General features: G+C 45.9%; 1 protein-coding gene across 1 annotated transcript in view; it reads left to right on the top strand.

Moving 5' to 3' along the window:
• The window catches only part of fgfr4 (fibroblast growth factor receptor 4), a 19951-nt gene extending 155 nt beyond the window's left edge, over window positions 1–19796 (top strand). Inside the window, exons 1-16 of the mRNA XM_064978455.1 lie at window positions 1–608; window positions 3055–3369; window positions 8151–8486; window positions 8706–8759; window positions 9279–9542; window positions 9712–9968; window positions 10334–10457; window positions 11637–11966; window positions 12552–12891; window positions 13055–13176; window positions 14426–14536; window positions 14713–14903; window positions 15878–16000; window positions 16773–16981; window positions 17209–17314; window positions 17688–19796. The exon at window positions 1–608 is cut by the window's left edge and continues 155 nt beyond it. Coding sequence (XP_064834527.1) covers window positions 3276–3369; window positions 8151–8486; window positions 8706–8759; window positions 9279–9542; window positions 9712–9968; window positions 10334–10457; window positions 11637–11966; window positions 12552–12891; window positions 13055–13176; window positions 14426–14536; window positions 14713–14903; window positions 15878–16000; window positions 16773–16981; window positions 17209–17314; window positions 17688–17864 — 2838 coding nt within the window. The 5' untranslated portion in view covers window positions 1–608; window positions 3055–3275 and the 3' untranslated portion in view covers window positions 17865–19796. The remainder of the gene's footprint in view (window positions 609–3054; window positions 3370–8150; window positions 8487–8705; window positions 8760–9278; window positions 9543–9711; window positions 9969–10333; window positions 10458–11636; window positions 11967–12551; window positions 12892–13054; window positions 13177–14425; window positions 14537–14712; window positions 14904–15877; window positions 16001–16772; window positions 16982–17208; window positions 17315–17687) is intronic.
• Window positions 19797–21176: the final 1380 nt, after the last annotated feature.

The raw sequence follows: 21176 nt of genomic DNA, 5'->3' as shown, positions 1-21176 counted from the left end.
GAGCGAACCACGGTGCGCAAAGATTGACCAACATCTGTTCCATTGTTGCCGGGCTGTAGCCGAATAATTATCCACATTGAGAAGAGTGGTATAAGGGACTCTACGCCTCCTACATTGGAGATCTGTCTGTTTCTATTTGCAACAACCAATACAGATCTCGTTCAGTCTAATCTCAAGAGGAGAGAGAATTAAGCAGCAAGTTTGGCCGAAGTCTCTCCCTATGGATTTAGCACTTTCTGTCGCGTGAGCCCCTGGAAAGAAGGAGACGGGCGCGCGAGCCTCATTCTGACGTGAGAACACAATCTGCTCAGGGTGAAGTGGACTCTGTGCCCCAGTTGGAAGGATCAGCTCGAGCTCCTTCCCAGCTTGCTCACCAGCGACCTGCTGTCCTTCATGTTTTGGTTGTTTTGATGGATTTATAAGTGCATCTCCGAGGGTTCCACCCGGGCGCACACTGAAGAAAATCACCAAAGACAAAAAAAAAGGATTGGACAGAAATCCAAATGAGGATTCCAATATTGACCTCGATCAAATGGAACTAGGATATTCTGGTGCCTAATCGAACTTTATCAAGGATTGATCATTACGAGCAAAGAACGAAATTAAAGGTAAGATGATTTCCTTGAATCCGCGAGCTCGTAGGCCTATGTTACTTTATTTAGTGGTTACAGTCGACAAGTCCACTAAACAATTGCTTTATTGCCAAATTTATTTCAACTCCACACATTGAAGCCTATGTAGAACCCTTCTGGCAAAGAGTTCCACGGCTGGTTATATTTTTTCGACAAAACATTAATTCAGACAATGTGATTATGTTAGCCTAATGCATGAGTTTGAATGAAATTCATGATTATATAGCCTACTTCGGTTGCAATAATGTATCCCCACCAGTTTCAGCTTGTGAACATTGAGCTATTGCTGAATGTGGCAGTGTCTGCGCAGCAAAGTTTTAACATAGTCTCCACTGTCATATCGATTTGATCGACTTTGGGTACACATGACGTGATGTTGTTGAGTTTCTTGTCCAATAGCTTATGTGAGGAGCTTTTCCAACCGTACAATATATATATTGGAAAAGCTTCTCTTTACAAAGATAGGCTGTCAAGACTTGTAACGCGCCATGGGAAAATGGTTGAAGTTATAGGGAATTTCTCACGATGATCATCTAGTTAAAATTTAACAGAACTAACTGGTTGTTGGAAGGAGCAGAAGACATCGTTTGATTTATGACAACAACATCGTAACGGTCTAAAGATAATGCATTATTTTTTACGGATAGTGTAAATCTTTCTTTCACTTGGTGCTTTTGCAAAAACACAGACTAAACACTGGACAACTTTCACTGGTTTATTTCACGCCAAGATTAGCCTACATGGGGCCACATCGAGATACGCCTACCATTTACCTCGCTGAAGATAAACACGTCGTAAATAACTCAACATGTAAAAGTAATATTCGTGTTTTTTCCAGTTAGGCTAAATGGAGAAATAGTAGAGTTCGTTCATGGGATAGCTATTAAACGGTGTGTACCACGGCCAGTGGCGGACTTAGTGATTTGAAGGCAGGGATCAGTCTGAGGCCCCCCCACCCCACCTGCGTGTGCTTTTCAATGGGTTTTATAGTAGACATGTACATTTAACTGTAGAAATCTATTACCTTTTAATGTGCCATGAACACAACCAGTAGTGATGTTTTCATTTGATTGTTTAAAAAAAAAATCTATTAAAAAAGTAGGTTACCTTCGCTGCACCTTCAGCCAAACTAATTCCAGCATCCAAACAGTGCACTGTGCACCCGCCAACTTTCCTTCAATTCGCAAGTGGCTGAAACTCTCACTGGAGAAAGCATCCGAGCGAGCGAAACAGCACCCCTGTGTCTTACGACATACCATACTCCTTTTGGCCAGTCAACATCAGATCCACTCCTGGCGTCCTCTCTTCTAATCTCCTTCACAAAACCCATTGGAGAAGGTCAGAGGAGAGGGACCTCTGGCTTTGTCATCCAATGGGTTTTGAGGAGGAGAGAGAATGCGAGCAGTATGGAAATGAGATAGAGTGTTGGGCCAGAAACCAAAAGGTTGCTTGATCAAATCCCTGAGCTGACATGGTAAAAATCTGTCATTCTGCCCCTGAGCAAGGCAGTTAACCCACTGTTCCCTGGGCACTGTGGATGTCGATTAAGGCAACCCCCCCACCCGTCTCTGATTCAGAGAGGTTGGGTTAAATGCAGAAGACACATTTCAGTTGAAGGCATTCAGTTGTACAACTGACTAGATATCCCCTTTCCCCCTTTTTGAAATAATGCCCAACTCACGAGGCCCCTTGATGATGTTCTCCTGCCTAATGGTAAGTCTGCCACTGACCATGGCTGCACGCACATGGTCTGCATGGAACACTCCAGGACTGGCGCCTGTGCACAGTTGGCCCGACTCGGTTCAGTTGTCGTCATCTGGACAAATCACGAAGCTCAGTCTTGTTCCTGTTGCCAACTATGGTCCCCTGTCACGCGATAATAAAAGTAAACAACTCCTTTCCATCAAATAACAAATTATTTGTTGTTCTCATAAGAGCAGTCTGCTCTAAAATTATTTGAATACGTCCTCACTAGATTATTTAGTGGGCTCAGGGAAAAATGACACACGTAACCCTAGTCTTATTTTTTAACCTGTTTTGGCCTGTCTGTTGTGTTGAGTGCGCCTGTGAATTTGCTATTGTTGCTCCCCGATAGCTTCCTGGCAAGTCTCAAGTGTAACAGCCCATTATCCAGACAGGCTGTGCACCTTCCATTCGCAAACAACAGGCTAGAAAAAGCACATATTCACAGCTTCTAGTTATTCATGACGCAGGGGACAGTGGACAATGTGCTGTAGGCTAATGACTGAATGGTCAGGACACCTGTTTAATAAGAATACAACGCCAGTCTAAAAGAGTCTCTTTCTATCTCTACCTATTTACAAGGCTATATACCACAAACAATTTCAGGGCTACTTACTGGAATCACATGCTACAATTTTACATAATGACTGACTGATTCTCTATTGTATTGTCTTTCCAGGTCCAGTTTTTGGGGTGTGTGTTGAGTTTGCCAATGCCCGGAATCAGTGTGTGAGACCAGGGTTGCCCCCTTCATTCTTCACACACACACACACACACACACACACACACACACACACACACACACACACACACACACACACACACACACACACACACACACACACACACACACACACACACACACACACACACACACACACACACACACACACCTGCAAGATGGTGAATGTCTACACGGCTTGCATCGTCATACACTGTCTGACTGTTGGACTCCTGGCCAAAGCCATCGGGTCAGAAGACGGAAAAACAGAAGGTAGGTTGCTCAATATTGCCTAGGATTTGTTGCTCTTACAGGTATATGTTCTTGTGTGTAATTTCCCCTCTACTGATGAATATTCCAAACCCTCTTGAGAATTATTTGCTGATGGATAACTGATTGAATTCTCCATGAGGGAGGTTTCTCAACTTTATCCGTTGCAGTTTCTTAAAATACATCTCTCAAGTGTATCTCTATAGTACACAGCTTCAAATTTGAAGTGAGGTTGCTCAGTTCTGCTTCGACAAGTAATAAAATAAACCACCAACAAAAGCTTTAAAAATAAATAAATGAACCCTTCCCTCAAGGTTCCATTTAATTCACTGAAAGATCTCATTGAGGAAGGAGAAAAATGCCCGTAGCTGTAGAGTACAGTAACCCTTTGATTCATCAGGCTGGTCTCTCTATAGGCAGAACAGCGAGCCACAGGGAAGGTAAGATCCAGTCAAATTCAAGGTGACAGGAAGGAGGAAGGTTGTAATCATTTTTCGGGGGGTGAGGAGAAAAAAAAATCTCCCAGTGCTTTTGGTGCTGTAAACCGTGCTACTCGATCCCTCCGAGACCCTGAGGCTCGGAAGTGTAAATGTGTCTGGCCCGTCGCCAGCCAAGAGAGCCGAGGGTGGAGGGGATGAAGGAGAGGAGGAGGGGAGGAAGGAGAGGAGGAGGAAGGGAGGGAGGAGAGGATAAGGGGAGGGCTTCCATTGATGTTTTACAAACACACGCCTGTCATTGTTTATTACCTGCCACAGCCACCCATTCATCTCTAAGTATTGTTATGATGTGTGCAGATTGGCTACAGGCTTGGCAAATTGCAGCCCTCCAGGTTTACAGGAGCTGGGGTTTCTTTTAAGACCCTATACTGATCACTATCAGGGAAGGAGGAAGCCCTGCTCTAGTCTAGGGCTAATTTCAAACACTTTAGTCCATGTTTTTATAACACATTATTCAAATCAATTTTGTATTTGTCACATGCACAGAATACAACAGGTGTCTGTGAAATGCTTACTGACAAACCCTTAATCAACAATACAGTTTAAAGAAAGTAAAAGTTAAGAAAATGTATTTTTTAAACGTAAGTTTAAAAAAGTAACAGAATACAATAACAATAACAAGGCTAAATACAGGGCGTACCTGTACCGAGTCAATGTGCGGGTGTAAAAGTCAGTCAAGGTAATTGAGGTAATAAGTACATGTAGGTAGAGGTAAAGTGACCATGCATATATAATAAACTGTGAGTAGTAGCAGTGTAAAAAAAATGAGTGGGTGGGATCATAGCAAATACTTTGGCTAGCCATTTGATTAATTGTTCAGCAGTCTTATGGTTTGGGGGTAGAAGCTGTTAAGGAGCCTTTTGGACCTAGACTTGGTGCTCCAGTACTGCCTGCCGTGCGGTAGCAGATAAAACCAGTCTATGACTTGGGTGACTGGAGTCTTTGACAATTTTTTGGGCCTTCCTCTGTCACCGCTTAGTATAGAGGTCCTAGATGGCAGGAAGCTTGGCCCCAGTAATGTACTGGGCCGTACGCACTACCCTCTGTAGCTCCTTAAGGTCAGATGCCGAGCAGTTTCCATACCAGGTGGTGATGCAACCGGTCAGGATGCTCTAGACAGTGCAGCTTTAGAACGTTTTGAGAATCTGGGGACCCATGCCAAGTCTTTTCAGTCTCCTGAGGGGTAATAGGCGTTGCCGTAACCTCTTCATGACTGTCTTGGTGTGTTTGGACCATGATAGTTTGTTGGTGATATGGACACCAAGGAACTTGAAGCTCTCAAGCCGCTCCACTACAGCCCTTTCGATGTGAATGGTGTGTGTTCGGCCCTCCTTTTCATGTAGTCTACGATCATGTCCTTAGTCTTGCTCATGTTGATGGAGAGGCTGTTGTCCTGGCACCACACTGCCAGGTCTCTGACCTCCTCCCTATAGGCTGTCTCATCATTGTCGGAGATCAGGCCTACCACCGTTGTGTCGTCAGAAAACTAATTGATGGTGTTGGAGTCGTGCTTTGTCACGCAGTCGTGGGTGAACAGGGAGTACAGGAGGGAACAAAGCACCCACCCCTGAGGGGCCCCCGTGTTGAGGATCAGTGTGGCAGATGTGTTGTTGCCTAGCCTTATCACCTGGGGGCGTCCCATCAGGAAATCCAGGATCCAGTTGCAGAGGGAGGTGTTTAGTCCCAGGGTTCTAAGCTTAGTGATGAGCTTTGTGGGCACTATGGTGTTGAACACTGAGCAGCATCTGTGGATCTGGCGGGGCGGTATTCGAATTGGAGTGGGTCTAGGGTTTCCAGAATGATGGTGTTGATGTGAGCCATGACCAGCCTTTCAAAGCACTTCATGGCTATGGACGTGAGTGCTATGGGTGGTAGTCATTTAGGTTGGTTACTCTAGCGTTCTTGGGCACAGGGATTAGGGTGATCAGCTTGAAACATGTAGGTATTAAAGACTTGGTCAGGGAGAGATTGAAAATGTCAGTGAAGACACTTGCCAGTTGGTCCACGCATACTCTGAGTACACATCCTGGCTGTTTAGAAGCGCAATCTCCACCATAAATTCCAAGGATTTATACAGGATTTACCCCAGCTGATCAAAGGACCTGCTCTCACTTGGGGCCAAAGCCAGACCACGGCTACCTTTCAGCCTTCATTTACATAACAATGGCTAACTGTGAACTTGAACACTTTCTCACAAAGCAACTGTTTTGATTATGCAAACATTGTTGATTCTGCTCTTCACAAGTCCTCACTATCATCCCTAGCTATGGAAACACAATGTACCTAGGGATGTACTCACTAGTGTAACACTGGTGTTACAGTTGAAAATCAGCATCATTAGTAAGGTGAACCCAGGTAGTTTTTCAATGTGCCTGTTTCTTAAGAGGGTCTACCCATGACTCTGTGGACAAGCTGACTCCCGCAGTGGAGAAGTGGTGAAGGTCCCAGGTCCCCGCCTCGGGGCCCACAATGCAGCACTAAGTCCCTGCCAGAAGACATTAGACTCATTGGTAATAATTCAGCATGGCAACACCACCCAGGAACGTTCCAGTTACCAACCAGGAAAATAAAAAAGAGAGAGCGAGAGAGTGAGAGAACAGAGGTAGCCATTATGAACTCTGGCTGCAGGATGAAGTTGGTGATATTTTTTTCTCCGAGGAGTGAAATGTATGCCACACACATAGGTCTGTAGCACAGGCGTCAGTGTGCTAACGCAGAACAGCGCTGCTCACACTCAAGCTGACAGTGATTTAGTGAGGAATTCATCCCCTCCAGATATGACATACAGTAGATCAAATGAATTGGCATCGAGGATGCTTTGCATTTTAAGTAGTCAATGTTTTATATATATTTCCACTATGTGGTAGGAATAATACTGTAAAATTGTGAAAATTATAATAATGGCCTTTTAGTGTAAGAGCTGTTTGAAAAGATTGCTTGCAATTTCAGCCTGTTTTGGTGCGTTGAAGTTTTGGCCTGTCTGGTGACATCAACATGCGGTAAATTAGCTAATAGACCAATAAGAAAGAGAGTTCCAATCCTCTCTGCCAATAACAGCTAGTTTTAAGTTTTCTTAAAACCACTCCCAGACACTCCAAGAAAAATTCTTGCTTGAGAAATTTCCCTTCGCTCAGAAGCAATTTTTGTTTCTTTTTGACCATTTTAATTGAAAACAATCACAGTAACTTAACCGTTACCCAGAAATGATTTCATATTGATATTATTTTAAACGGCTGAACCACTGGTCTATCCTAATGAGTTGTAAAAGCCATGTGACTACAATAGTATTGCTCACTCTTCTACACAGTCACTATATTATTGACAATATTGCGTTATGGCAGTTTGTTCTTAGCATATCCTTTGTGGTGAATGGATACTGATGTAGAAGACTTACGTTGCAAAATGTGTCACCAACCCAACAGAAACAAACCGTAGCGTTCCATGGATTCACCCCTAAAGGAACTCTAGTCATGAAAGAGAAGAGTGAATCTGATGGTCAAACGCTCCCCCGCCGGTCGAGTCACACCAGTGAATTGTTTTGTGTTTTGCTTTTTTGTTGTGTTTGCCCCTTTCACACGGGGTGAATATTCACACTCAGCTGTGAGTTCAAATGAAGGCCACGGGCAGCTCAGAGTCCTCACAAGTTCATTAGCATGGTTCTGTTTGCTTGGTGATGAATGTTGCCTTTCCAAAAGCTTCACAGAAAGCAGCACTTTTAAAGTTGCCACAGCTTTTTGCAAAGTAAAGTCACAATGTGGGATGGGATGGTAAGCTATTGGCTCGATGGGTCAATCACATAGTCAAATGAATGGGAGCTTTTCATTGGACAGTGAGCATATAAGGTACTTATTGCAGTGTGATACAGCTGTAATAAAATGTTTAGCTCATTTGAGTTTGATTTCACCCTAGCTCTCACCTGTGTATTCCTACTCCGCCTGCCTCGCATGACGCAGTTAGAGCGAGCAGCTCATCAAGCAGGGGGAACAGATTGCCTTTTACTTACTGAGGTGGCTACAGGAAGCAATCAGATATTGGTGTGACTGGGCGGGCACCCTGCATATGGCTGAGGCCAGTGGAGCCCTTATTGTGACACGTTAGCCCCCAGTTTATCAGTGCACTCTCATCACCCACCAACCAACCAGTCTACATTCAAACACAGACACACTGAGAAATGCGAGAAACACATACTTTTGCCCACGTGTTTAGATGTAAACTGAGGCTGGAGTTTACATTTTCTACATTTTTTTTTTTACAATCCCTTTCTCCTTTCTTCTTCTCTCGGTACAGATTTGACGGTGTCTCGGCCACTCATCTTGCCTGGTTACCCTGAGAACGCCACGGCGGTTGTGGGGGGACAGGTGAAGCTGCTGTGTAAGGTCCACCGGCCAGCCATCACCAAGGTCCAGTGGCTAAAAAGAGACGAAGAGCGCCTGGGAGCCGAGGGCCAGCCACATCTCAGAACTCTGGAGGCCCTACAGAGCAACATCTCCAATGTGAACATTCTGTCCCTGAGCAACGTGTCTCTGGAGGATGCTGGAGAGTACATCTGTATGGCTGAGGCCACTACACACGCTGGACTACAGCTACAGTCCATGCAGTCTGCCTGGCTACAGGTTCTACCTGGTAAACACTTCTTGTGTTCTTGACTTTGTTCATCAGGCTATTGGATGCTTTCCACATAGAATTAGGAATTAGAATAGAACATTTAATAGGATCTCTATAGCTTCCAATGCGCTACAGTCGTGTGTTTTTTTGTCAATTATGTCTTGATAGTAATTGATTACTAACAACAGTAACTAGCTGGAAGTCAACGTATATTAATCTCATACCTTGTCCCTGTAGGGACCCTGATCTCCCGTTACCTGGACCAGAGTACGCCCATTGAAGTCCCAGCAGGTACTTGCCATTGAACTGCCTCTATCCCAGTGGAGTAAAGAGAACAGAGAGGAGTATGAGTGAGGATGACAGGGGCCATCTGTGTTACTGAGAGGCTGTTTGGTGGGCTGGAATGGGGCTCTCTCTCCGAGCCTGCCTCTCAGACCGCCACTGAACCATTGCCACCCCATCGATTTGTTTCTGAAGGCCAACCCGCTGTCACGCTACAACATGTTCATTAGCTACATTCTTTTTCTCTTTTCTTTGTTCTTGTAGCTAGCTTGCTCTCACTCCCACAGTGATCCATGCTAAACAAAACAAGGAGCAGAGAGAGGTGGAGAGAGGCCTCCCAGTTGCCATGACAACCTCTTTTTGTGTGTGTGTCTGGCGGGTCAGGGGATAATGGGGGCGAGAGTTGAAAGTTCATAGTTGAAGGGATGGCCACTCTCTTGAGAACAAGATGTGGCCACCGTTTGGTGTGTGTGTGTGTGTGTCCCGAGTACTCACACGTTTGTTTTTGTCTCTTTGTTATCCCTGCAGATGTCCTGGAGGACCTTAGTGAGGACACCACTGAGCACCTGCTCCTGGAACCGGGTGATGTCCTCAAGCTGCGCTGTGACACCAACCGACCGGGGGGCGTGTACTGGTACAAGGAAGGGACCCGGGTGATGCACACCGCCCGCATCCAGATCCGCGGGGGCGTTATGGAGATCACGGACGTGACGTACGAGGATTCTGGGGTGTACGTATGTGTCCTCCGCGGGACCAAGGAGCCCCTGAGGAACTTCACCATCACTGTAGCAGGTGAGATCTAGATTTAGAAGACAGAAGAATCTCAGCCTTAGAGGTACGATGATATGTCCAATGCAGTTCTAGGTTATATGTATGCATCTCTATTGTCTTGGTCTCTATGGCCTCCTGAATGATCAGTTATAAAAACAAGTTATTAACTCTTTATCTTGATGCTTCTCAGACTCACTGGGCTCAGGTGATGATGACGAGGACAACGGTCTAGAAGACACGTCGGCTGAGATAGATAACGACCAGGTCTACTTCACAAGAGGTCCCTACTGGACCCACACCCAGCGCATGGAGAAGAAGCTGTACGCAGTGCCGGCAGGGAACACGGTCAAGTTCCGCTGCCCGGCCATGGGCAGCCCTCTGCCCTCCATCCGTTGGCTGAGGAACGGACGCGAGTTCAGGGGAGAGCACCGCATCGGAGGCATCAAGGTGAGACAGTGACCAACTTGGGAGCGAAGACAGTAGGAGAGTGGTTAGGGTGGGGATGAGATGGAGGGTGAAAAAGGGTGGGGAAGAGGAGGGAGGGGAAGAAAGGGAGAGAGGGGGACAAAAACAGTGGTTGCTATTTTGTTTACTGGCATATAACTGCCACATAATTTGTTATCAACCCTGGTCTCAATAGGGAAGTGACACACTGTGAATCTGTTTACACTGGATCCATCAAAGACACGTTAGCATAGAGAAAGACAAGCACTTCCAAAGCACAAGCCAGTATAACTTGTATCCGTAGGAATGATCCAACACACAACGTACAGACAACCCATTTCTAACGCGTCTGTTTTGTCCGTTTATAGTTGAGACACCAGCACTGGAGCCTGGTGATGGAGAGTGTGGTGCCTTCAGACCGCGGGAACTACACCTGTCTGGTGGAGAACAAATACGGCTCCATCACACACAGCTACCTTCTGGACGTGCTGGGTAAGAACACTCACTCATCCACCTCGCAACAAAAACCTCACTTTACCTACCCAACACAGTCTGCTGTTTGCTCATCTGACATTCAACTCCCAAAGCTGGGAGGGATAGTATGGGTAATGAGAAAAAGTAATTCCCTCCACCATTCTCTAATTCAACCACATTCCGTCAAACTTGTAACACCAGCCCTTTCCGTCTCTCTCTCTCTCTCCATAATGACTGGAAGTAGAGTTGGCATGAACTCATTATAAAGTCTGTACATCTAGTCAAAGCTCCAGGGTGTGTGCAGTACTGTAAGGTATTGTTTCCCCTGTCCTACACTCACCACCACCCCACTCTAGACATGTAGACACAGGCCGTCTCCCCGCGGAGCCACTGCCGGCCCATGATACTTAGCATGTCAGGCCTGATTACCGTCCCGTCCCGTTGCTCTCCCCACTCTACCTCAGTGGCGTCTCACTAGACAGAGAAACACAGAGGCTCCACAGCTCACCTCAGACAGAGGGAGGACAGCCGGTGGAGAGAGGAGAGAGAGAGAGCGGACGGCCAGGCTCCCGAACCAATTTTCCCCCTGACCTGTGACTGGCCAGTTTCTGCGGCTCGGCAGTCCAGTGTGGGGTCAACTGCTGTCTCCAGAAGTATGCAAGGGGGAAAAGAGCTTACACACACAGAACGGAGAGAGGGAAGCAATGCAGCGACTTCCAAGCTGGCCTGGCTAGAAAATACATTTGCTAATGAAACCAATTAGTGAGACTGACTGCGTCTGGCTGGTTTTGGTTGTGAGAAACAATGCCTGCTTATCTGTCCCTTCCCCTTTGGCACTGCTGTGCTGCGGTCAGTCAAATTAACACTGGTCGTTACCACTGGCCTTTCTCTCCATGCCTGCGAAACACAGCATTTAGGAAACAAATAAGACCGATCTGGAGATAACCTCGTTTCATCTGAATCTAAATTATACTGTTATTTTAGATGAGTATTTACTTCAATGGTTAGGTTATTCCAGGCATTCCAGAGTACTTCTTGTAGCTTAGAGACAGCGATGTGCTCCGTTGAACAGAGGAATCTCCCTCTCGCTGTCCCCCACAGCTGAACTTCGAACTCTTCCCTCGGGCAAGGGGTATCCTCATGGCCCTCTGGAGTCTAACACTCTCTCTATTCCCCCCCCCCCCTGTCTGTTTTCAGAGCGTTCCCCACACAGGCCTATCCTGCAGGCTGGTCTGCCAGCCAACACTACAGCAGTGGTGGGCACTGATGTCCAGTTCTTCTGTAAGGTCTACAGCGATGCCCAACCCCACATCCAGTGGCTGAAACACATTGAGAGGAACGGCAGCCGCTACGGTCCCGATGGGACTCCCTACGTTCAGATACTGAAGACAGGCAGCCTCAACATGTCGGAGGTGGAAGTTCTCTACCTGACTAAGGTGACCATGGAGGATGCTGGAGAGTACACCTGTCTGGCGGGAAACTCCATTGGCTTCTCCCACCAGTCTGCCTGGCTCACCGTCCTCTTGGGTATATTTATCCTTCAAACTACAGTATGGCAACATATGGTCAAAGTAAGGAGTTTAGAAGAGTTCAGAATAAATTGTCACTTGTGCTTTGGGCCAAGTGTAGTCAACTTACCAAAGGTATTTTTAGGACTGTCAGAGTTAATCAGTTAACTCAAGTTAACTTTTTGTAATTTTTTATTGTGATTAATTGCATTATCGGAAAGCGTTCAAAATACACTGAAAACATAGTAAATACATAATATATACAGCTAAAAACAACAATTTGATGTCAAAACATGTTGACGTTGAGATTTTAAAAAGTGTGCTTTATTAACCAGATTTTGCTACCCGTTACTTTGGACAAAATCAAGATGTCAATAATCTTGTAATGCTTTTTGAATAAATATCTTAAATTACAGCTCAATTAGAGAAAATTCTGAATTTACGATTAATCGTGATTAATCAAATCCAATACTGCAATTAACTCAAAAAAATAATACATTGTTTGACAGCCCTAGTGTGTTTGTATCGAGTTCAGAAGAAATGATCACTTGAGTCAGTCTCAAACCCATCCTTTTATTTCCTTTTCATCATCTTCTTCTCATAGAGGAGGACGTAGCTGACGAGGTGGACCTAATGGAGACCAAGTACACTGACATCATCATCTACGCGTCTGGCTTCCTGGCTCTGGTTATGGCCATCGTTATCGTGGTGCTGTGTTGCATGCAGGTCAACCCCAGCAGAGAACCCTTCGATGTCCTCCCTGTCCAGAAACTCTCCAAGTTCCCCCTCCGCAGACAGTACTCTGTGGAGTCTAACTCGTCAGGAAAGTCCAGTGCGTCTCTGATGAGAGTAGCCCGCCTGTCTTCCAGCTGCTCCCCTATGCTGGCCGGAGTCATGGAGTTTGAACTGCCCTACGACCCCGACTGGGAGTTTCCCAGGGAGAAGTAAGTCCTGTTTGACTTTCTGGTTTGTTAGGGGTTTTGGTTTAGGTACTTACTGGTTATTGAGTCAGTCATTGAGTTCCTCCATCTTGAATATGTGTTTTGGTTTCTGTTGAGTTCCATGTATCTTCCCTGTTCTGACCATCATTGTCCTTTCTTTCTCCAGTCTGACGTTAGGGAAGCCACTGGGTGAGGGTTGTTTCGGCCAAGTGGTCAGAGCTGAGGCCTATGGGCTCAACAAGGACCATCAGGAGAACATCTCCACTGTGGCTGTCAAAATGCTGAAAGGTACGAACGAGGATCCATCTTCTTAGGAAAGACTGGACAATGACTAGTATTTATTGTTGGCTCTATTTCCAGATCCACAACATGACCAAAAGTATGCTCGTCGAACATATGATTCTAAAACGATGGGCATTAATAAGGAGTTGGTCCCCCTCTTCTGGGAAGGCTTTCCACTAGATGTTGGAACATTGCTACGGGGACTTGCTTCCATTCAGCCACAAGCATTAGAGAGGTCGGCCACTGATGTTGGGCAATTAGTCCTAGCTCTCAGTTAGTGTTCCAATTCACCCCAAAGGTGTATGATGGGGTTGAGGTCAGGGCTCTGTGCAGGCCAGTCAAGTTATTCCACACCAATCTCGACAAACCATTTTTGTATGGACCTCGCTTTCTGCACGGGGGCATTGTCATGCTGAAACAGGAAAGGGCCTTCTCCAAACTGTTGCCTCAAAGTTGGAAGTACATAATCGTCTAGAATGTCATTGTGTGCTGCAGCGTTAAGATTTACCTTCACTGGAACTAAGGGGCCGAGCCCAAACCATGAAAAACAGTCCCATACCATTATTCCTCCTCCACCAAACTTTACAATTAGCACTATGCATTGGGGCAGGTAGTGTTCTCCTGGCATCCGCAAAACCCAGATTCGTCCATCGGACTACCAGATGGTGAAGCGTGATTCATCACTCCAGAGAACGCATTTCCACTGCTCCAGAGTCCAATGGCGACAACCTTTACACCACTCCGGCCAATGCTTGGCATTGCGCATGGTGATCTTAGGCTTGTGTGTGGCTGCTCGGCCAAGGAAACCCATTTCATGAATCTTGTGTTGACATTGTTTCCAGAGGCTGTTTGGAACTTGGTAATGAGCACTTTGGCGGTCTCATTCTGTGAGCTTGTGTGGCTTACCACTTTGCAGCTGAGCAATTTTTGCTCCTAGACGTTTCAACTTCACAATAACAGCACTTAAAGTTGACCGGGGCAGCTCTAGCAGGGCAGGCATTTGACAAACTAACTAGTTGGAACTAGTTGGATCCTATGACCGTGCCATGTTGAAAGTCACTGAGCTCTTCAGTAAGGTCATTCTACTGACAATGTTTGTCTATGGAGATTGCATGCCTCTGTGCTCAATTTTATACACCCATCAGCAACAGGTGTGGCTGAAATAGCCAAATCCACTCATTTGAAGGGGTGTCCACATCATTTTGTATATATAGTATATGTTCCTAAGACTTCAAATGTCCGTCTCATTCCCCAGATGATGCCACAGACAAAGACCTGTCAGACCTCATATCTGAGATGGAGCTGATGAAGGTGATGGACAAGCACAAGAACATCATTAACCTACTGGGGGTGTGCACAGAAGATGGTGAGTTCAAGACACAAGTTCACAACCAAAGGTCAAAAGCTACTATATCACTGTTGCTCCTCACTCATTCGACTCTAGCCCTGCTCAGTGACCTTGTCATTAATGGTGGTCCCATGCCTCCAGGTGTCCATGGGGAGGATGGAGTTGATCACTAACTTTCTCCCCTCCCCTATCAGGTCCTCTGTACGTGCTGGTGGAGTATGCATCTAAAGGCAGCCTCAGGGAGTACCTGCGGGCCCGCCGGCCACCTGGCATGGACTACACCTTTGATGTGACCAAAGTGCCCGAGGAGCAGCTCACCTTCAAAGACCTGCTGTCCTGTGCCTACCAGGTGGCACGTGGCATGGAGTACCTGGCCTCCAAAAGGGTGAGTGTCTTAAAGGGGTTTGGTTCGCTTATATGTCCATCTCAATATGGATTATTAGGTTTACAATCTGTATGTGGCCTTTTATAGAATGACTTTGGCCTGAAGGGTTTTAGACAACAAGCAAGAGCAAGTGATAACCCCCTTCCATCCTTCCTTCCTTCCTTCCTTCCTTCCTTCCTTCCTTCCTTCCTTCCTTCCTTCCTTCCTTCCTTCCTCCCTTCCTTCCTTCCTTCCTTCCTTCCCACCTACCCCCCAACACACCATTCCTCATTCACTAGCCTGGTCTCTCTTATCAACACATCCCTTTGTATGACACACCATCCTGGAATTCCACAGTGGAGTGGTGGTTGAGCCCTGTTTACCCCCTCCAGCCCCCCGTCCCTCTGTCCTGCCTGCCTGCCGCAGTGGGCTTTGTCTTTTTTAGCACAGCCATAAATCTGTTAGCAAACAGGCGCAGAGCTGTGTCTGTGCCCAGGCATCGGGTTTCTGTCTCTGTGGCCTGCTAAGAATGCAGTAGTCTGAAACCACCCCACCATTATGGAGCCCCCAGAAAAAAACAGGGCTTTCTCATTTCCACCAATCCCCAAATACCACGTCTATTTGAAATTAAAACCAAAATAAACTTAATGACATCCATTCAAGTCCAGCAAACAGTGGTTGTTTTTCAACAAAACCTCGAGATCTATATAAAGTTGATTTAATTTGGTGCGTTTGGTTAAAATTGGACGCTGCGTGTTGACTTAAGACCAGGTCTTTTCATTTTAGAAACTCACAGCGAATCTTTTCTATGTCAATACTATCTGGTTTTACATGACTGCAAAAACAGAAAGCCACAATGTAGACATGGTCATGTAATTACAATATTCTAAATTGTAGAGTTAACATTTCATAAACATTTAACATAAAACTCAAAACTGCATATATCTTTATGTTCCCTGACTTAACCCTGGTTTCTCCTCTCTCTGTCTCTACAGTGCATCCACAGAGACCTTGCTGCCAGAAACGTCCTCGTCACGGAAGACAACGTCATGAAAATCGCAGACTTTGGCCTTGCTAGAGGAGTGCACCAGATTGACTACTACAAGAAAACCACCAACGTGAGTTATCCTATCCTGCTATACCCCTGACTGGCTCTGTGGCACCTTGTTCCTCTCCTAAATCGAGACAAGTGCCCATTCCAGGGCTGTGCTGTTGTGTATCATCTTGTTGGCCAGCTTTCAGAACAGCCCCTGTTGGTACATGGAGACACAGCAGACTGTCTGCTCTCTGTCTAGTGTCCCCCAGTCGGCTTGTGCCTGTTTCAGCTTTAATGCTCTTAACCTTTTACTGCAGTGGGCTAAATCAGCGTCACACAGAGTGATTCTTGACAGTCTTAAACAAATCTGCTTTGAAGCAAAAGTTTACACCTCACACAGATGGTTATGGGCTCAGAAAAAGAAGACACCTGTACCATGTCAGATATAGAGTTGAAATGTATTCCATTTTGAGTTTGCATCCCAATATATTACTCTTTACATCACAGAAGACTGAAATATAACAAACCGGTTGACAAAGAAACACCGGATTTCCTTCAGGGTTTTGAAAAATATTTATAACATTCCACCCATCAGGCCAAAGGGGGTGTTTTTGGTCATTGACAGCAGGAAAGGGCTACAGACAGATGTTTGATGTGTGCCCACTGATTGGCAGCCAGCTTAATGGGAGATCATTTGAAAAAGCTGACGAGGAAGGGGAGTCGGCGAAAGAGAGGAGGAACGGGGAAGTCGGGGAATGATGTATAGACGACAGGATGAAGGGCTCTGGCATCGTGGCAACCGACTGACTCACGGACTGTCCACCGCTCACTAACGTTGTTGTTCTGTTTCGCAGGGACGTCTGCCAGTGAAGTGGATGGCACCAGAGGCCTTGTTCGACCGAGTCTACACACACCAGAGTGACGTGTGGTCGTTTGGGGTGCTGATGTGGGAGATCTTTACCTTGGGGGGCTCGCCGTACCCCGGTATCCCTGTGGAGGAGCTCTTCAAGCTGCTGAAGGAAGGCCACCGCATGGACAAACCCTCCAACTGCACACACGAGCTGTGAGTAGACGCACGCAAGTACACACCTAAACTTATCAAACACCGCAAGCAACGCCACAGCCTTCTCACCTAAGCTCGCAACTTTTAAGTTGGACATTGACAGTTATTACAGTGTGTTTCAGAAGCTTTTTTTGTCCCTCTCCTGTGCTACATTTGCATGTTTGTAAATGTGAAAATGCTGTGGATGTGTGTAAATACCCTGGTACTAACTAGCCCTCTCTGTACAGCTACATGAAGATGAGGGAGTGCTGGCATGCCGTGCCCACACAACGACCCACCTTCAAACAGCTGGTGGAGGAGCTGGACAGAGTGCTGCTGTCTATCTCTGACGAGGTGGGTGTCTGGGACCCCTGCTCACGCACACACACACACACACACGAGCACATATACACACACACACACACACACACACACACACACACACACACACACACACACACACACACACACACACACACACACACACACACACACACACACACAATCTGCTCGCCAGATGTCCTGTTCCAACATACTGTTCCAGCTATAGTTTAGCTTATTACTTTAAGACACCCTGTAGTTTGTACACAGCACACAGATAAAATGTCAACCTTACTATGCATCACACAACACAAACATCAAGCTTAAAAATACAATGTCATAAATTACACAAATGCAAAGCATTACCAAACTGAACAGTTTCTCTCCTGCTTCTTCTTCTTCTTAGTACCTGGACCTGTCAACACCTTTCGAACAGTACTCCCCATCGTGCGAGGACACTTCCAGCTCTTGCTCCTCGGACAATGACTCTGTCTTTACCCACGATGCCCTGTCCACCGACCCCTGTCTGTTGGGTTACCACGACGTGAATTCTCGGATTGACCTGAAACCGGCACTGCGGTAGACAGCGGCTCCCAAGCGAGTCCTCTGTCTCAAAGGGCATTACATGGAGAAGTTTACTTTGGGAAACGATCATGTTGCATGAAAAGTGGTACTTGGACTGTCTGCTCTGGCACTGTGCCCAACAACAGTATCTCAAACCTTAGCACTACAGAACCCTGGTCATCTAAAATGGCTGCCTCTTATCAGGTTTGGGTTTTTACAGTAAAAGGACTCTCTTTTGTTTGGGTCTCTACAGAGAGGATGGACAATGGTCATCTTGTACTCAAACTCATCTGAGCTAGCATCCGAACAGTATCCAAACTGAGCTTTTAAAACAGAAAAAGAAGTTTTAACATAAAATATTTATTTTGATATGGGAAAAAAACAGAGAAGCTGATTGTTAAATATAAATCTCTCTATATATAAGATTATTTTACATTTTGCTATTTAAAATGGTCTTAAATCTCAGGATCTCTTGTGTTAAAAAGTTGCTGTAGAGGCAGCAAAGTGCCTGATTTTGTTTCTTCCTGTGAATATATTAAAATCTAAAAATGTTTTATGTACATATCATAAAAAAATACAATTACCTTTTATAAATTATTCTAAATGATACAAAAATGAAGGTGTTCAACTGAGGTGAAGAAAGAAATAATGTATTCAAGCGTTTTAACGGCCAAAATGTCCTCGCAATTCACCTTCCATTTCATCAAAATCCCTTCAGTCCTCTGTTTGTACGCTGCTCTGGTCTTTGTATTGCATCCAGGCCAATCGCCAACGCCCTCAGAACCCCCAATCCCTTATGCTTTCAATTGTTGCAAACATAAACTAACTATAAGAACAGTATGGTCTGGGGGTCTGGGCCCTGAAAGAGAAGAATACAATTAAACACAGGACACTGTGGGGGGACAGGGGGAGCAGCCCAGCTTCCACTGTCAATGCTGTATGAAAAGAAAAGGACTGGACCTGAAGGTCTGAATGTGAAAAGCCCAGTGTGATTGATTTTGAATCCTCCTCTTTTGTTTCCCCTTTAACCAGGCCCAGTGTGTTTGTAGAGGTACAGGCTGAGGCTGAGGCTGGGCCTGGACAATAGGGTCTTTGGCAGTCCTGATGGGTGTGACTGTGGGGACAGGGATGGTGGGGGGATCCGGGAGCCTCAGCCCGTAAGCACCTCAGCCTGGGTCTGTGTGCAAATGAAGACTCCCTTATTATGATAATGCTTGGCTCCCAGTGATACCAATCTTTATTCTGCTACCATCTTTTAATATACATATGCTAATTCTTATGCTTTGTTACAATTGGGGAGAATACTCTAAATGTCCTCCAGGGAATGCAAATGGTTCACCTCGAATCATATAGATAAGCGGCCAATGTTGTTGTTTCAACAACGCTTCAGAATCGAACTGCCCCGACTGTTTTTCATTCAGAATACTCACAAGCATTTGTATAAAAATGGTGGTGTTGTGGGTTGAAAGCAAAAAGCATAATGCACATAGAGTAACAAGCAATTCAGGTACCAGGGCAGTGGGACTGGCTACCTTTTTGTGTACAATGATATCCTTACCGTTCAGGTGTGAGATTTATTTGGTGGGTCATCATTTTTTGGAAAACGAAACATTTAGCAATTTAGCTCAAAAATCGTTTTTTTTCTACTCGAAAGCAGCATGACCTCCAACTGAAAACCAAACCATGAGCTACAGAACAGCCTATATGAATTTAACTTAGCCCTTCAACACCAAGAGTTGTATCACAATGATCCTCAGTGTTGTTGTTTTGATTCCCGTACTACACAACGTCAGGGTCAACTGCATGACATTCCATTTATGTACGCCCAATACAATTGTAACAATCACAATGTTCTTTAATAAAAATTCATCAAGATCATTATTTTAGTAATATGTAATTTATTTGTTTATTGTTTTGTTTTTGTATGAAATAAAGTATAATTTAAAAGATCCACTTTTGTCCTTTGCCATGTCATTCTTTTAGAACGCAAGAGAAATGAAGAGACAGGGTGCACAGAAAGAGAAAGAAAGAAAGACAGCAGCTGAAGACAGAGAAAGGGAAAGAGAGAAAATAAGAGAGGGAGACAAGAGAAAAGGATGAGGGTTAGGGGTTAAGGGGTAGGGGGTAGAGTGCACTAGTGATCACAGAGACCCAGTTCCCTTAAAGCAGCATTCTCAGCCCCAGCACACGGCTGGCTGGCTTATCTCTCATGTGAAAAAGGATTTCAACACCCACAATCTCAGATTGTTCTGAAATTGTTTGTGTAGTTAGACCAGATAACATTTGCATAACTGAAACATTATTTTGTTGAAATATAATTTGATCTGAAATTAAGCTAATTGATTGCACCCATATTGGCCATTTTAATTGATAGGATCACCTGAGGGCTCTGTTACCTCGGCTCCTGTGTTGGCCCATCCGGATCCCTCTTTGGCGTTCATAGTGGAGGTGGATGCGTCCGAGGCTGGGATAGGAGCCGTGCTCTCCCAGCACTCGGTTACGCCACCAAAGCTCTGCCCCTGTGCCTTCTTCTTGAAGAAGCTCAGCCCGGCGGAGCGAAAATATGACGTGGGGGACCGGGAGCTGTTGGCTGTCGTCAAGGCTCTGAAGTCGTGGAGACATTGGCTTGAGGGGTCTAAACACCCTTTTCTCATATGGACTGACCACCACAATCTGGAGTACATCCGGGCAGCGAGGACTGAACCCTCGCCAGGCAAGGTGGGCCATGTTTTTCACCTGTTTAGTTTTTTCCCTTTCCTACAGACCAGGTTCCCAAAACGTGAAAACAGACTCACTGTCACGACTGTATGTCGCAGTGGAGCGGCCCTTGGATCCCACTCCCATACTCCCGGCATCCTACCTGATGGTGCCGGTAGTGTGGGAGCTGGACGCGGACATTGAGAGCAGGTGTTATGTGCAGAGCCCGCTCCCCTCCAGTGTCCCACTGGGCATCTGTACATTCCATCTGCTGTCCGTGACCGGTTGATCTTTTGGGCCCACACGTCACCCTCCTCTGGTCGTCCTGGGATCGGTCGGGTGATGCACTGTTTGGTTGGGAAGTACTGGTGGCCTACCTTGGCCAGGGACGTGAGGGTTTATGTTTCCTCCTGCTCAGTGTGCGCCTATTGTAAGGCTCCTAGGCACCTGCCCAGAGGGAAGCTACACCCCTTACCCGTTCCACAGCGGCCTTGGTCGGGCGGCTCTCGGCGGTCGGCGTCGCCAGTCTTCTAGCCATCATCGATCCTCTTTTCATTTTCCATGTGTTTTGTCCTGTTTTTCCTCACACCTGGTTTCAATTCCCTCAATCGTTTGTTGTGTTTTTAACCCTCGG

This window comes from Oncorhynchus masou, chromosome 11 (genome assembly GCF_036934945.1).
Source record: "Oncorhynchus masou masou isolate Uvic2021 chromosome 11, UVic_Omas_1.1, whole genome shotgun sequence".
Taxonomy (NCBI): domain Eukaryota; kingdom Metazoa; phylum Chordata; class Actinopteri; order Salmoniformes; family Salmonidae; genus Oncorhynchus; species Oncorhynchus masou.
This window is presented reverse-complemented; position numbering and strand designations above follow the sequence as displayed.